This window comes from Oncorhynchus gorbuscha, linkage group LG24 (assembly GCF_021184085.1).
Source record: "Oncorhynchus gorbuscha isolate QuinsamMale2020 ecotype Even-year linkage group LG24, OgorEven_v1.0, whole genome shotgun sequence".
NCBI lineage: Eukaryota > Metazoa > Chordata > Actinopteri > Salmoniformes > Salmonidae > Oncorhynchus > Oncorhynchus gorbuscha.
The window spans coordinates 44155070-44173122 of NC_060196.1; the positions used below are offsets into that span (position 1 = coordinate 44155070).

The 18053-nt window shown below is 41.1% G+C and overlaps 1 protein-coding gene across 1 annotated transcript; it reads right to left on the minus strand.

Moving 5' to 3' along the window:
• Nucleotides 1-958: 958 nt before the first annotated feature.
• LOC124012866 (transcription factor Sp4-like) lies at nucleotides 959-17839 on the minus strand. Its single transcript, XM_046326872.1, has 14 exons — nucleotides 17258-17839; nucleotides 16777-16847; nucleotides 14296-14400; nucleotides 13637-13924; nucleotides 13173-13303; nucleotides 12530-13037; nucleotides 12357-12425; nucleotides 12221-12268; nucleotides 11971-12057; nucleotides 10536-10815; nucleotides 5837-6035; nucleotides 5632-5699; nucleotides 3547-3678; nucleotides 959-3441 (listed from the first exon to the last, which is right to left on the minus strand). The coding sequence occupies exons 1-14, from the start codon at nucleotides 17262-17264 to the stop codon at nucleotides 3161-3163; spliced, it is 2274 nt and encodes a 757-aa protein (XP_046182828.1). The 5' UTR covers nucleotides 17265-17839; the 3' UTR covers nucleotides 959-3160.
• Nucleotides 17840-18053: the final 214 nt, after the last annotated feature.

Genomic DNA, 18053 nt, shown 5'->3' on the forward strand with positions numbered 1-18053 from the left:
TGCATAACCCACACATAAGTCATCCATAAGCAGTGCTCACGTTTTTTACTAAATTCTTATGTCAAGTTGATCATTTCAGCACATCAGTCAGTTTGTGCGGTACAATGAAACTAATGCAATAGTCCCAAAAGTTCAAACTCAAAGCTAAATTAAAGCTCTAGCTATTTGACATGTATTTGACCTCAGACTGCTAACTGGGCATTGTGTTTGTATAATAAAAGCACGTTTGTGTATATTTTCTGTAAATGCATGTGATTAAGAGTTCCTGTAACATGAATGTTTTAATGAAATGATTAAGTGTTAGATTTGAACTGATGTCTAACTCGTTCTGATTCTTTATAAACATCAAGTGTGTTCACTCATTAGTAAATTTATCATAAGCTGAAGTGACTATCCATTCATTGAGTTTATTAGACAGTGCAATAGACATACAGCCACACACCAATGCAATTGAAGACATATGACCTAGTCATATTTGACAAAATAGAGTTGATGCACAAGAATAAAGCAGGAAAGCATGTGGTCTTTTCTATTCCTTCATGGTTTGTGTGGTTTCTCCTTCCCCTCCAATCAACACACACACACACAACCAACAACGCCTCCACAGACACACACACACGCACCTCTGGCCTGCAGACTGCTTTCGTTGCCTAGTAACCCCCCGAGAAGGGTGGGAACGGAGGAGGTTCGGCTTCCGAGGTAATTACAGAGTCCACACCAGCAGACGTTTCTATGGCACCGCAGGTGTGTGTGTGAAGAGAGGTGGCAAAATTGTGCATTTTAAATAATCTCAGTGACCACCATCACAGGACCAGACTATGGTCACACTCGCAACACAGCTGAGAGAAAGAGAGGGAAGAGAGATGACCAAAGTTATCAGAGGAACTTCATAGCAAGAGGTCAGTGTTTACACGTGAGAGAATGCCCCAACAGAACGCAGAGCAGTGATACAGGCAGGTTTAGACTGATTTCAGCACTTTATTTAAAGTGTTATGCAGGCAAAGTCTTTTTTTCTCTTTTCACTTCTTTAACCCCAGTCACACAACACATTTGTACAAAGTTGATTTAAAAATATCAATAAAATATCAATAATCAAGAACCTGCAGCCTTGGAGGCCAGATTTATCAATCATCATGGAGATCCAACAGACTGCTTAGAAAAACATTTTACAAATGAGATGTCACTAGAAAATATGAAAGAAAACTGGTTGTCACACAAAATATTACCGAAAACATCCACATCTGGTTGATAATTCAACCATGTACTTTTCAAATATTTTTTATGAACGTTTTGCTTTCATGTTATTTTTAAAAAAACATTATGACGCGTTAAGAGTAGTAGAAATGACGGGCTGCAGTCATGACAACGACAGACGTAGCAAAATAAGTTTAGGATGAATGAAATAGAGAGAACAGCACTAAAAGGCAACATGCTGCACACACACCTCTGTTCAACGCGTACGATACACTCCAGCAAAAGGCAGATATTAAAATAGAACAGATAATCAATTAGCTGGACACAGCAATCATCTGTGGGGTTAAGAAAATAAAGAGCTAAAAGTACAATTCAAAACGTATGCACTGACACTAACATAGAGCAACATCACCAGACACTTGTCATAACAACCACATAGTAATAACATCCACCCTGCCACAACCCCTTCTCTCCATGCCTCACCCTTCCCCCCACTACATGTGTGTATGTGAGCGTGTGTGTAATACTGCTTGTTTTAAGGCGTTGTAGTACCAGGACTCACACACAGGGGGCTCTACCTTCACAATGCAGAGAAAGCAGCACCAACGTCCAATCACACTGGAACTCTACCACCGTTAATAGAGTATCTCTAATCACTTGAAATATCGTGAATATATATTATTTGAAATATGTCTAATTACTGAAATGCATATTGTTTATCTCAGACGTTGATACTTTATACAAGTTTAGGGTTCAGATACGATGATTGAGTCACATTACTGCCCTATTCTAAACTGGTTCTAGTACAAACAGCCGCTGCTCTGAGTATCAGTGGGAGCACCGTGTGTTTTGACATTAGTACTGCTTATTGACACTGTCTTACCCACCCACCAACCCCAGGAGAGCTACTTCTTAAAGGTGCCCTCAGCAATATGGCATCATCAAGCAGGAAATCACCCCAGCTGTGTTATGATGATGTCATATTGCTGAGTGCACCTTTAACACTGTGAACTGACTGGCTGTTTCATAGCAGCGAAACCTTTTCCTCTACTGTCATTAATGTAAACATGGTTTCACTAGGATTGTCTTATAGTATTGCTTTCACTAAACAGCCTGTTGCAGAAAGCTAGATTGTTCGTTTTATAGAAACGATTAATATTTCAAATGCAGAGCGTTTCTATAGGAATGCATCATTTATACATATGTTCTATGTGCTTTTCCTGACCCTTTAGAGGTCTATTCCTCTTTTTCTGGTCTTTCTTCAGTAAGAGTTTATCAGACTGGTCTTTACCTGAACTACAGTCCTGTTGAACCGGGATACATCGTCACACACTCTCAAACACACACACGTACGCACATACACACACCTGTCCCTGCTCCTCTCACCTGTCTGTCCTACAGTCTGGACCGTGCCACATATCATGTTTCTTCATCATAATCATCATTACAGTATTAGCAGAGGAACATCTTTGTGCATAGAGATACAATTGCTGTGTTTCAAATGGCACCCTAGCTATTTGGGACACAACCAATGTCTCTTCTTGATGTTTTACAACTCCAGGGTTCTGTCTTGTGCTAGTTTAATTAGCCTATCCAAAATGGTATTCTCCTCCCTACATAAACTACTCAGAAGGCTCTGGCCAAAAGTAGTGCACTATATAAGGGATAGGGTGCAAGTTTAGATTATAAATCTATATACCTTTTCCCCTGACCTCTGTTCTGTTATAAACACCATTCAACTAATTCCTACCTTTAGTCTGTCGTTAGATTGATTCATTAGTTTAGATTCAGATTCCTTCCTCTGTTTATGTAATATTCAGTTCATCAATATTTCTCCTCTTTTTGAAAACAACATTTAAAAAAAAAATAGACCACCTGACCTCCACAGCCACAGCATAACCATGGAGACCAACCAGGAATTTAGCTCTCCCTGCTTTATCCCTAAACAGGAAGTGGTCACTGGTCACTACTCAAACTCCTCCTCTTCCTCCTCCTCCTCTTCTCCCTCCATTTGATTGGGCGAGGAGGCTGTTGGAGTTGCAGGGGCGGAGTCCTGGGAGAGTGTCTCCACAGTTACGATGCGAGGGGAGGAGCCTAAACCCTGGTTGGAATCTTCCATGTCTTCAGTGGTGATGATGGCGAGAGAAGCACCTCCCTTCTTGTTCTGGTGGGTTTTGATGTGTTTGGAGAGATGGTCGCTACGCATGAAACGCTTACTGCACTCTGGACACTCAAACCTCTTCTCACCTGGAGGATGGGTACATCTGAATAAGAACAACATAGACACAGGACATATCTGTGTGTGCGTGTGTGAGAGAGTGTGTGTCTGTGTGTGGGTTTGGGAGTGCGTACCTGTGTGTGTCCGTCTGTGTCTCTGCAGTTCATCCGAGCGCGTGAACCTCTTGCCACAGAAGATCCAGTTGCAGACGAAGGGTCGTTCTCCTGTGTGCCAGCGGAGGTGAGCTCTCAGGTGACTGGTCTTACCTGGTAGAAAGAATATTATTACAGATTTGTAATATCAAATTAATATTCTATATTTTATTGGTTCCATAGACTAGTACATCTCTATTTTATACAGTATTGACCTCTAAATCTCTATTTTATACAGTGTAGACTAGTAAATCTCTATTTTATACAGTATTGACTAGTAAATCTCTATTTTATACAGTATTGACTAGTAAATCTCTATTTTATACAGTATTGACTAGTAAATCTCTATTTTATACAGTGTGGACGGGTAGTAAATCTCTATTTTATACAGTGTGGACGGGTAGTAAATCTCTATTTTATACAGTGTGGACGGGTAGTAAATCTCTATTTTATACAGTGCGGACTGGTCTTACCGTAGACCTTTCCACAGTACAGACTGGTCTTACCGTAGACCTTTCCACACTACAGACTGGTCTTACCGTAGACCTTTCCACAGTACAGACTGGTCTTACCGTAGACCTTTCCACAGTACAGACTGGTCTTACCGTAGACCTTTCCACAGTACAGACTGGTCTTACCGTAGACCTTTCCACAGTACAGACTGGTCTTACCGTAGACCTTTTTACAGACTGGTCACAGACCTTTCCACACAGACTGGTCTTACCGTAGACCTTTCCACAGTACAGACTGGTCCACAGACCTTTCCACAGTACAGACTGGTCTTACCGTAGACCTTTCCACAGTACAGACTGGTCTTACCGTAGACCTTTCCACAGTACAGACTGGTCTTACCGTAGACCTTTCCACAGTACAGACTGGTCTTCCACAGTACAGACTGGTAGACCTTTCCACAGTACAGACTGGTCTTACCGTAGACCTTTCCACAGTACAGACTGGTCTTACCGTAGACCTTTCCACAGTACAGACTGGTCTTACCGTAGACCTTTCCACAGTACAGACTGGTCTTACCGTAGACCTTTCCACAGTACAGACTGGTCTTACCGTACAGACCTTTCCACAGTACAGACTGGTCTTACCGTAGACCTTTTACAGACCACAGACCTTTCCACAGTACAGACTGGTCTTACCGTAGACCTTTCCACAGTACAGACTGGTCTTACCGTAGACCTTTCCACAGTACAGACTGGACCTTTCCACAGTACAGACTGGTCTTATTAGACCTTTCCACAGTACAGACTGGTCTTACCGTAGACCTTTCCACAGTACAGACTGGTCTTACCGTAGACCTTTCCACAGTACAGACTGGTCTTACCGTAGACCTTTCCACAGTACAGACTGGTCTTACCGTAGACCTTTCCACAGTACAGACTGGTCTTACCGTAGACCTTTCCACAGTAGACTGGTCTTACCGTAGACCTTTCTACAGTAGACTGGTCTTACCGTAAACCTTTCCACACTACAGACTGGTCTTACTATAGACCTTTCCACAGTACAGACTGGTCTTACCGTAGACCTTTCCACAGTACAGACTGGTATTACCGTAAACCTTTCCACAGTACAGACTGGTATTACCGTAAACCTTTCCACAGTACAGACTGGTCTTACCGTAGACCTTTCCACAGTACAGACTGGTCTTACCGACCTTTCCACAGACCTTTCCACAGTACAGACTGGTCTTACCGTAGACCTTTCCACAGTACAGACTGGTCTTACCGTAGACCTTTCCACAGTACAGACTGGTCTTACCGTAGACCTTTCCACAGTACACCGTAGACCTTTCCACAGTACAGTCTGGTCTTACCGTAGACCTTTGGTCTTACCGTAGACCTTTCCACAGTACAGACTGGTCTTACCGTAGACCTTTCCACAGTACAGACTGGTCTTACCGTAGACCTTTCCACAGTACAGACTGGTCTTACCGTAGACCTTTCCACAGTACAGACTGGTCCATGTGACAGTACAGACTGGTCTTCTAGACCTTTCCACAGTACAGACTGGGTCTCCACTGGTCTTCCTAGACCTTTCCACAGTACAGACTGGTCTTACCGTAGACCTTTCCACAGCCCTCCATGTGACACACATGCTGCTTCTTCTTAGATGGGTCTCCACTGGTCCTGCAACACACACACACACAGTCAGAGAGAGAGACAGTGTGTGTGTGTGTGTGTGTGTGTGTGTGTGTGTGTGTGTGTGTGTGTGTGTGTGTGTGTGTGTGTGTGTGTGTGTGTGTGTGTGTGTGTGTGTGTAGTACCTCCCCTCTCCGTCCCTGCAGTTCGGACAGGAGCACGCCACCCTGCGAAGCCTCTTGCTGGGTGGTCCTTCCTGGTCCGACGAACTCTGGACAGAACCCATCTGGTCTGGGCTTAGCGACGACCCCGCCACGTTACCCATGGTTACCTTTACTGGGGACGACTGGACCTTAACCCCGCCCTCCTGACCCTGCGGCTGACCTGGTGGTAGAATAGACTATTTTTATTTATTGGGTAATTAAATCATTAAAAATTATTTAGGAAAAAAACAAAGGCAAGAGGCGTATTTCAATTATGGTAGAATATCATTATGGTAGAGTAGAGTAGAATATCATTATGGTAGAGTAGAGTAGAATATCATTATGGTAGAGTAGAATATTATTATGGTACAGTAGAGTAGAATATCATTATGGTAGAGTAGAATCTCATTATGGTAGAGTAGAGTAGAATATCATTATGGTAGAGTAGAGTAGAATATCATTATGGTAGAGTAGAATATCATTATGGTAGAGTAGAATAGAATATCATTATGGTAGAGTAGAGTAGAATATCATTATGGTAGAGTAGAGTAGAGTAGAATATCATTATGGTAGAGTAGAGTAGAATATCATTATGGTAGAGTAGAATATCATTATAGTAGAGTAGAATATCATTATGGTAGAGTAGAGTAGAATATCATTATGGTAGAGTAGAGTAGAATATCATTATGGTAGAGTAGAGTAGAATCTCATTATGGTAGAGTAGAGTAGAATATCATTATGGTAGAGTAGAGTAGAATATTATTATGGTACAGTATAATATCATTATGGTAGAGTAGAATATCATTATGGTAGAGTAGAGTAGAATATCATTATGGTAGAGTAGAGTAGAATATAATTATGGTAGAGTAGAGTAGAATATCATTATGGTACAGTAGAATATCATTATGGTACAGTAGAATATCATTATGGTACAGTAGAATATCATTATGGTAGAGTAGAGTAGAATATCATTATGGTAGAGTAGAGTAGAATATAATTATGGTAGAGTAGAGTAGAATATCATTATGGTAGAGTAGAATATCATTATGGTAGAGTAGAATCTCATTATGGTAGAGTAGAGTAGAATATCATTATGGTAGAGTAGAATATCATTATGGTAGAGTAGAATCTCATTATGGTAGAGTAGAGTAGAATATTATTATGGTACAGTAGAATATCATTATGGTAGAGTAGAATATCATTATGGTAGAGAAGAGTAGAATATCATTATGGTAGAGTAGAGTAGAATAATATTATGGTACAGTAGAGTAGAATATCATTATGGTAGAGTAGAGTAGAATATCATTATGGTAGAGTAGAGTAGAATATCATTATGGTACAGTAGAATATCATTATGGTACAGTAGAATATCATTATGGTAGAGTAGAGTAGAATATCATTATGGTAGAGTAGAGTAGAATATCATTATGGTAGAGTAGAATATCATTATGGTAGAGTAGAATATCATTATGGTAGAGTAGAATATCATTATGGTAGAGTAGAGTAGAATAATATTATGGTACAGTAGAGTAGAATATCATTATGGTAGAGTAGAGTAGAATATCATTATGGCACAGTAGAATATCATTATGGTACAGTAGAATATCATTATGTTACAGTAGAATATCATTATGGTAGAGTAGAGTAGAATATCATTATGGTAGAGTAGAATATCATTATGGTAGAGTAGAGTAGAATATCATTATGGCACAGTAGAATATCATTATGGTACAGTAGAATATCATTATGTTACAGTAGAATATCATTATGGTACAGTAGAGTAGAATATCATTATGGTACAGTAGAATAGAATATCATTATGGTACAGTAGAATATCATTATGGTACAGTAGACTAGAATATCATTATGGTAGAGTAGAGTGGAATATCATTATGGTACAGTAGAATATCATTATGGTACAGTAGAGTAGAATATCATTATGGTACAGTAGAATATCATTATGGTACAGTAGAGTAGAATATCATTATGGTACAGTAGAGTAAAATATCATTATGGTACAGTAGAATATCATTATGGTACAGTAGAATATCATTATGGTACAGTAGAGTAGAATATCATTATGGTACAGTAGAATATCATTATGGTACAGTAGAATATCATTATGGTACAGTAGAATAGAATATCTTTATGGTACAGTAGAATATCATTATGGTACAGTAGAGTAGAATATCATTATGGTACAGTAGAATATAATATCATTATGGTACAGTAGAGCAGAATATCATTATGGTACAGTAGAGCAGAATATCATTATGGTACAGTAGAGCAGAATATCATTATGGTACAGTAGAATAGAATATCTTTATGGTACAGTAGAATATCATTATGGTACAGTAGAGTAGAATATCATTATGGTACAGTAGAATAGAATATCATTATGGTACAGTAGAGTAGAATATCATTATGGTACAGTAGAATAGAATATCATTATGGTACAGTAGAGTAGAATATCATTATGGTACAGTAGAGTAGAATATCATTATGGTAGAGTAGAGTAGAATATCATTATGGCACAGTAGAATATCATTATGGTACAGTAGAATATCATTATGTTACAGTAGAATATCATTATGGTACAGTAGACTAGAATATCATTATGGTACAGTAGAATAGAATATCATTATGGTACAGTAGAATATCATTATGGTACAGTAGAGTAGAATATCATTATGGTACAGTAGAATATCATTATGGTACAGTAGAGTAGAATATCATTATGGTACAGTAGAATATAATATCATTATGGTACAGTAGAATATAATATCATTATGGTACAGTAGAATATCGTACAGTACAGTAGAATATCATTATGGTACAGTAGAATATCATTATGGTACAGTAGAATAGAATATCATTATGGTACAGTAGAGTAGAATATCATTATGGTACAGTAGAGCAGAATATCATTATGGTACAGTAGAGCAGAATATCATTATGGTACAGTAGAGCAGAATATCATTATGGTACAGTAGAGCAGAATATCATTATGGTACAGTAGAATAGAATATCTTTATGGTACAGTAGAATATCATTATGGTACAGTAGAATAGAATATCATTATGGTACAGTAGAATATCATTATGGTACAGTAGAGTAGAATATCATTATGGTACAGTAGAATATCATTATGGTACAGTAGAGTAAAATATCATTATGGTACAGTAGAATATCATTATGGTACAGTAGAGTAGAATATCATTATGGTACAGTAGAATATCATTATGGTACAGTAGAATATCATTATGGTACAGTAGAATATAATATCATTATGGTACAGTAGAATATAATATCATTATGGTACAGTAGAATATCATTATGGTACAGTAGAATATCATTATGGTACAGTAGAATATCATTATGGTACAGTAGAATATCATTATGGTACAGTAGAATATCATTATGGTACAGTAGAATATAATATCATTATGGTACAGTAGAATATCATTATGGTACAGTAGAGTAGAATATCATTATGGTACAGTAGAATAGAATATCATTATGGTACAGTAGAGTAGAATATCATTATGGTACAGTAGAGCAGAATATCATTATGGTACAGTAGAGCAGAATATCATTATGGTACAGTAGAATAGAATATCTTTATGGTACAGTAGAATATCATTATGGTACAGTAGAATAGAATATCATTATGGTACAGTAGAATATCATTATGGTACAGTAGAGTAGAATATCATTATGGTACAGTAGAATAGAATATCATTATGGTACAGTAGAATATAATATCATTATGGTACAGTAGAATATCATTATGGTACAGTAGAGTAGAATATCATTATGGTACAGTAGAATAGAATATCATTATGGTACAGTAGAGTAGAATATCATTATGGTACAGTAGAGCAGAATATCATTATGGTACAGTAGAATAGAATATCTTTATGGTACAGTAGAATATCATTATGGTACAGTAGAATAGAATATCATTATGGTACAGTAGAATATCATTATGGTACAGTAGAGTAGAATATCATTATGGTACAGTAGAATATAATATCATTATGGTACAGTAGAGTAGAATATCATTATGGTACAGTAGAATAGAATATCATTATGGTACAGTAGAATATCATTATCGTACAGTACAGTAAAATATCGTACAGTACAGTAAAATATCGTACAGTACAGTAGAATATCATTACGGTACAGTAGAATATGATTATGGTACAGTAGAATATCGTACAGTAGAATATCATGCAGTAGAATATCATTACGGTACAGTAGAATATTGTACAGTACAGTAGAATATCATTACGGTACAGTAGAATATCGTACAGTACAGTAGAATATCATTACGGTACAGTAGAATATCGTACAGTACAATATCATTATGGTACAGTAGAATATCGTACAGTACAGTAGAATATCATTATGGTACAGTAGAATATCGTACAGTAGAATATCATTATGGTACAGTAGAATATCGTACAGTACAGTAGAATATCATTATGGTACAGTAGAATATCGTACAGTACAGTAGAATATCATTATGGTACAGTAGAATATCGTACAGTACAGTAGAATATCATTATGGTACAGTAGAGTAGAATTTGTAGCACTGCTCCCAACCCTCCCCCCAGAAACTAAACAAATATACATTTGGAGAACAACACACACTGCCCCTCTCCCTCTCTGTTCTCACCCTGTAGTCCGGTGATGGTGAGGGGTACCCCCTGCATCTGTACCCCAGCGGTGCCCAGTCCAGCGATGTTGACCGTCTGCACTCCCGACCCAGGGTTGATCTGAGCTGCACTCAGCGTCAGGGGAGCCCCCCCCAGCTGCACGAAGCCCCCTCCTCCCACAGCCCCTCCGCCCACAGGGGCCAGGGTCAGCTGCTGGGGCACAGACATCCCCCCAGGGAGCTGCAGAGTCTGCCATGTGATCTGGCCCGACGAGGAGAGGGTTGGGGTACGGATCAGAACCTGGAGGAATCAATTCATTTTAAGAAGGCTATGAATCATTGACATTCAATTGAAATCAATACAACACACAATAAGATCATAGAGGTTGGAAGAAATGTCCACTATATATTCAAAAGTATGTGGACACCCATTTAAGTTAGCAGATTTGGCAATTTCAGCCACACCCGTTGCTGACCGGTGTATAAAATCAAGCACACAGCCATTCAATCTTCATTTAACATACATTGACAGTAGAATGGCCTTACTGAAGAGCTCAGTGACTTTAAAAGAGGCACTGTAATAGGATGCCACCTTTAAAACAAGTCAGTTCATCAAATTTCTGCCCCAGTCAACTGTAAGTGCTGTTATAGTGAAGTGGAAACGTCTAGGAGCAACAACGACTCAGCCGTGAAGTGGTAAGCCACACAAGAATGAGACCACCAAGTGCTGAAGCGCGTAGCACATAAAAATTGCCTGTCCTCGGTTGCAACACTCACTACCGAGTTCCAAACTGCCTCTGGGAGCAATGTCAGCACAATAACTGTTCGTTGAATGGATTTCCATGGCTGAGCAGCCGCACACAAGCCTAAGATCGCCATGCGCAATGCCAAGTGTCGGCTGGAGTGGTGTAAAGCTAGCCGACAGTGGTCTCTGGAGCAGTGGAAACGCATTCTCTGGAGTGGTGTAAAGCTAGCCGACAGTGGTCTCTGGAGCAGTGGAAACGCATTCTCTGGAGTGGTGTAAAGCTAGCCGATAGTAGTCTCTGGAGCAGTGGAAACGCATTCTCTGGAGTGGTGTAAAGCTAGCCGACAGTGGTCTCTGGAGCAGTGGAAACGCATTCTCTGGAGTGGTGTAAAGCTAGCCGACAGTGGTCTCTGGAGCAGTGGAAACGCATTCTCTGGAGTGGAGAATCATGATTCACCATCTGGCAGTCCGACGGACGAATCTGGGTTTGGCAGATGCCAACGGAACACTACCTGCTGAATGCATAGTGCCAACTGTAAAGTTTGGAAGAGGAATAATGGTCTGGGGCTGTTTTTCATGTTTCGGGTTAGGCCCCTTATTTTCAGTGAAGGGAAATCTTAACGCTATAGCATACAATGGCATTCTAGATCATTCTGTGCTTCCAACTTTGTGGCAACAGTTTGGGGAAGGCAGCAGAAAGCAGCTAGCTACCTGTTGGTTCTGGAAGGCTTGTATGGGCTGTAGGGTCCCGCCTGGTCCTAACTGAAAGGTTTGGATCTGATGCGGCTGGCCTTGGATCTGGTGGAAACAAACAGCTCACAAACTTTCTGCGGATGTACTGTGTGTGTGTGTGTGTGTGTGTGTGTGTGTGTGTGTGTGTGTGTGTGTGTGTGTGTGTGTGTGTGTGTGTGTGTGTGTGTGTGTGTGTGTGTGTGTGTGTGTGTGTGTGTGTGTGTGTTACCTGGTTCTGTGGCTGGATTTGGATCTGCTGCAACACCTGGTTTCCCATCTGGACAATAATGATAATAACAACATATAATATAATTTATTATAGTATAATACCATAAAAAAGGTAAAAGCAGCCAAGTAGAACCCACCTGTCCCACGATGACCTGCTGGATGGTCCCTGGAGGATCTGATTGGCCCTGTAGTCCGTTGGCCTGGCTCTGGACATGTCAATCAACCAACCAACCAATTAATTAATCAACAATCAATCAATACATCCTTCTATTTCATGAATGTTAAGTCACAAAAACACACAATCACGTACCATCTGTGAGTTCTGCTCGCTGGGTTGGTTCTGTGAGTCTCTCTCCGCCCCTCCGTCCGACCCGACTACAGAACTCAGCTGTGTTCCGTCCGACAATGCTCCATCGCACCCGGCAACAGTTGTTATGGTACCCCCAGATGACCCGGTAGCTGCCCCGGACACCGCCGCCGTTGTTGTCACCAGCTGGTTACTGTTAGCTACGGTAAAGCTGCCGTCGGCTGCTTGGATAAGCTGCACGGCTCCGCCCCCCGCTAAATTATTCATGACCGGCAGAGCAAGGGTCATACCGCCGATGTTTATGGGTACTGTAGTCATTACCTGGGTCTGGGAGCCCTGTAAGGTCTGCATCTGTAGCGGGAAGGATTGGGCTGGACGAAGCTGCAACGTCTGATTGGCTGAGCCAGTGAGGATGGCCTGCTGGTTGGCCGGTTGTAGGATGGCCTGGGTCTGGGATTGGTTCTGGGTTTGGATCAGCTGGACCTGCTCTGGTAGACCGCCCTGGGCCGAACTGAATAGAATAGAAACACTTGATCTATTGTCATCTGTAAAAAGTAAATTATACCACTTTTAAATCACCCAAACCTCCTGTCTAACCTCTAACATGCAGACTACCGGTCTGACCTTTAAAACAGCTGTCACCTACCTGATCTGGATGTGCTGCCCCCCCAGGGATGCGGTCTGGGGGCTGATGTGGATCTGTTGGCCGTCTGACGTCTGCAGGTGGGGGATCACCTGGTATTGGACCCCACCCCCCGACGAAGGCATATTTTGCACCTGGAGAGGCAAACAATAACCTTACTTAAAAACATAGTGACATTAGGTGGGCATGTTCTCTGAACCTGGACACAGAATCAGAATACTATACAGTCTATAGTACTCCACTCTCCATGTCTAAGAAAAATACATTTATAGGTTATAGGACCAGAATTTCCACATGACTGCACCCCTCCAGTCAACTTTCCATTACACACACACACACACACACACACACACACACACACACACACACACACACACACACACACACACACACACACACACACACACACACACACACACACACACACACACACACACACACACACACACACACACACACACACACACCTGGATGATCTGGAACTGCTGCTGCTGCTGATTGGCTGCTATGGTTTTAGTCCCGCCCACTGCCTTCGCCTTACGGCCTGCCGGAGCACTGTCATTGGTGGAAGTGGTGGCCAGCGTTACGGCGACAGGTTGATTGGCAGTGTCATTGGCCATTTGGGGAGCGGTAGTGATGATCTGCCAGCCATTACCAGTGAACTGGGCAGGAACCAGTTCTAACTGCTGCTGAACCAGAGTCTGATTACCTGCTGCGTCTACAACTATATGACCCTGGATCTGCCCACCCTGCAACTGCAAATAAATATACATAAATAATAAATAAACATAATTGAATAAACATGTAGTAGAATAGGAACCTGAGTCTGGTTCCTGGCTGAATCTATGTGTTTCTGGATCTGAAAGTACAATCAACACACAGTACACTGAAAGTCTGCAGATATATACCGTGTTATAGGCATTACGAACCTTTATAATGGCCATGTAGTGTATGTACCATGTTATAAAGCATGTATCTTTCAGTCTTTATAATATCTTATTGTTTCAGAACTTACATTACCAACATTGTAACAACTATAACAGTAACAAGAACATTAATACAAGGAATAACATAACTTATAGCTATATAATATAATTAGTATAATATAATTAGTATTAATGGCTACCTGTATTTGACCAGCTTGCAACTGGACCTGTCCTTCCACTCCTCCCTGACCTCCTATCTTACTGCAGGTCGCAGCCAGTAGGGCAAGGGGAGACGGCTGGGAATCCTAGAGAGAGAGAGAATACACACACAGGCAGATAGGGGAATTCAAACATGGAACACACACAGAGACAACATGCATATAGACAGAGAGAAAGAGATAGACACACAGAGACAACATGCATATAGACAGAGAGAGAGAGATAGACACACAGAGACAACATGCATATAGACAGAGAGAGAGAGATAGACACACAGAGACAACATGCATATAGACAGAGAGAGAGAGATAGACACACAGAGACAACATGCATATAGACAGAGAGAGAGATAGACACACAGAGACAACATGCATATAGACAGAGAGAGAGAGATAGACACACAGAGACAACATGCATATAGACAGAGAGAGATACAGAGATTGAGAGAGACAACATGCATATAGACAGAGAGAGATAGACACACAGAGACAACATGCATATAGACAGAGAGAGAGAGATAGACACACAGAGACAACATGCATATAGACAGAGAGAGAGAGATAGACACACAGAGACAACATGCATATAGACAGAGAGAGAGAGATAGACACACAGAGACAACATGCATATAGACAGAGAGAGAGAGATAGACACACAGAGACAACATATAGACAGAGAGAGAGAGATGCATATAGACAGAGAGAGATACAGAGATTGAGAGAGACAAGACATGCATATAGACAGAGAGAGAGAGATAGACACACAGAGAGACACATATAGACAGAGAGATAGACACACAGAACATGCATATAGACAGAGAGAGAGAGATAGACACACAGAGACAACATGCATATATAGACAGAGAGAGAGAGATAGACACACAGAGACAACATGCATATAGACAGAGAGAGAGAGATAGACACACAGAGACAACATGCATATAGACAGAGAGGGATAGACACACAGAGACAACATGCATATAGACAGAGAGAAAGAGATAGACACACAGAGACAACATGCATATAGACAGAGACAACATGACATATAGATATAGACAGAGAGAGATAGACACACAGAGACAACATGCATATAGACAGAGAGAGATAGAGAGATGCATATAGACAGAGACAGAGACAACATGCATATAGACAGAGAGAGAGAGATAGACACACAGAGACAACATGCATATAGACAGAGAGAGAGAGATAGACACACAGAGACAACATGCATATAGACAGAGAGAGAGAGATAGACACACAGAGACAACATGCATATAGACAGAGAGAGAGAGATAGACACACAGAGACAACATGCATATAGACAGAGAGAGATACAGAGATTGAGAGAGACAACATGCATATAGACAGAGAGAGAGAGATAGACACACAGAGACAACATGCATATAGACAGAGAGAGATACAGAGATTGAGAGAGACAACATGCATATAGACAGAGAGAGATACAGAGATTGAGAGAGACAACATGCATATAGACAACATGCATATAGACAGAGAGAGATACAGAGATTGAGAGAGACAACATGCATATAGACAGAGAGAGATACAGAGATTGAGAGAGACAACATGCATATAGACAGAGAGAGATACAGAGATTGAGAGAGACAACATGCATATAGACAGAGAGAGATACAGAGATTGAGAGAGACAACATGCATATAGACAGAGAGAGATACAGAGATTGAGAGAGACAACATGCATATAGACAGAGAGAGAGATACGGAAAGAGAGAGACACACACATAGACAGACAGAGAAACACACACAGAGACAACATACAGAGACCGAGAGAGAGAGCAGATACAGAGATTGAGAGATAGACATATAGACAGAGAGAGATACAGAGATTGAGAGAGAGATGCATATAGACAGATAGATTCACATGATGGAACTACACTCTTAGAAAAAAAAACAGGTTCTTAGGCTGTCCCTATAGGAGAACCCTTTTTGGTTCCAGGTAGAACATTTTGTGGAAAGGGTTCTACATGGAACCCAAAATGGTTATACCTGGAACCAAAAGGATTTTACCTGGAACCCAAAGAAGTGATATTAAAAGGGTTCTCCTATGGGGACAGCCAAAGAACCCTTCTAGGTTCTAGATAGCACCTTTTGTTCTAGGAGTGTAGGTTGCATGCAAATATTTAATATCATCCACACACACACCTCTAAAGCTGCCTGTATAGACAGCTAGTGGGTTTTTTTGCACAGAAGCTACATGACAGTCTATATCAACACTAGAATCAAACATGCTTTCAGAAACCCTGTCAGAACACATGCTATGGAAATGCTATGAAAATATTAAATAAATATGTTTTATTATACTGCAAAAACCTCATCTTATAGACATGGAGCCAAAGACAAGTCCATTATTGGTGTTGATAGACATAATGCAATCCTCTGAACATGGTCTCTAGACAGAACCAGGAAGTGGTGTGTACCAGCTTACCTGTGATCCAGAACGTTTGCCTTTCTTGCCTGGTTTCCCTCCTTCTGATCCCGACACTTCCTTCTTCTGATCTGAGGACCATCGATCAAACAATACTTGATCAATAATCAATCAGTCCTCAACTGGAGGACTGAATGATTAGTGATCACATGTATCAATAACACAGTGGGTACACGGCGACTACCTGATAAAAATAGGCTATAAAGATGTCAATATGTCCCTGCACATGCTTTTATAACAGTGTAGTGGCACCATATGGTTCAACTACTGGCGAAAAGACATACACATTGATCGGAACCCGATTAGAGACTAATACATCTAAACAGATCGGTTATGGAAACGTGTTGCCTGTTTTAGGAATACGCTATTCTTTATCATCAAACGGGTTCTGCATATCTGTCAGGCTGTATGCAAAGAAAGCAAGGGGGAAGAAAAGAGGGATAGAGGGGTGGAGACGGAGATGAGAGGGGAGGGTACCTACCACTCATAACGCATTCATAAACCAGAGAGGAGAGGCTAGGGGAGAAAGGCCGGCTAAAGCACCGGGTAAGGACGGCCTTTTTTCTCCGCGAATAGCTCGAGCTGGGCTGTGTCGTCGCTCCGGTTAGCACCTAAACCACCCACTCGGCAGGAAGGGCGGTACAAAACTCGAGCGACAATCAAACCTCCCGTGATAACGGGAAATGGTCCGGTTTCCGCGCCCGACGCCTCTCAAAACCAACCGAAAACACCCTTTAACGACCGACGCGCGTTAATTCCATTAACGGAAAAATCGACTGGAAAAATGTATTCTAATTCAAGTTAGTAATGTGTCCGCGGTAGGCCCACCCACTTTCATTTACCCATCAGACCAACACCCCTCGCCCTCTCTCCTCTCTTTCTGCCGCTGATGTTTCTGCCGCTAGGTACAACAAGCCTTTCCAACGATCTTCATGCAAAAACACCCCTCATCAATACCACTATTTTATGGCTGTTTTTATAGTTGGATTTTAGAATTGCAGCTGGAGACAGATAACTGTGGCTTTTTGTGGGCGGTGCGCTCCTCCCACATATTCAGGACTCGGTCTGCGAGGGTTGAGATGGGAGTTGTATTTAGCGAAGCCTCGCCTTCGAAATGTGTTGTGGCAACGGGGACTTCATCTCCCAGTCTGCCTTGCGGTCAGCTGTACGCTGGTACGGCGTAGAGTCAAGGTAGGGTGAGAAGCAGAGAGAAGGCAGTGACTGTGATGTGGGGGTTGGGCAAGAGGAGAGGTGTGAACGTTCTGTTCTCTTTTTTA

Excerpts from the sequence above, each read along its gene's own strand:
- LOC124012866 (XM_046326872.1), bottom strand. Across the intron at positions 12,426-12,529 it reads GCGAGCAGAACTCACAGATG|AGCCAGGCCAACGGACTACA; the intron begins GTACGTGATTGT and ends TGACATGTCCAG. Across the intron at positions 6,036-10,535 it reads CACCATCACCGGACTACAGG|GTCAGCCGCAGGGTCAGGAG; the intron begins GTGAGAACAGAG and ends TTCTACCACCAG.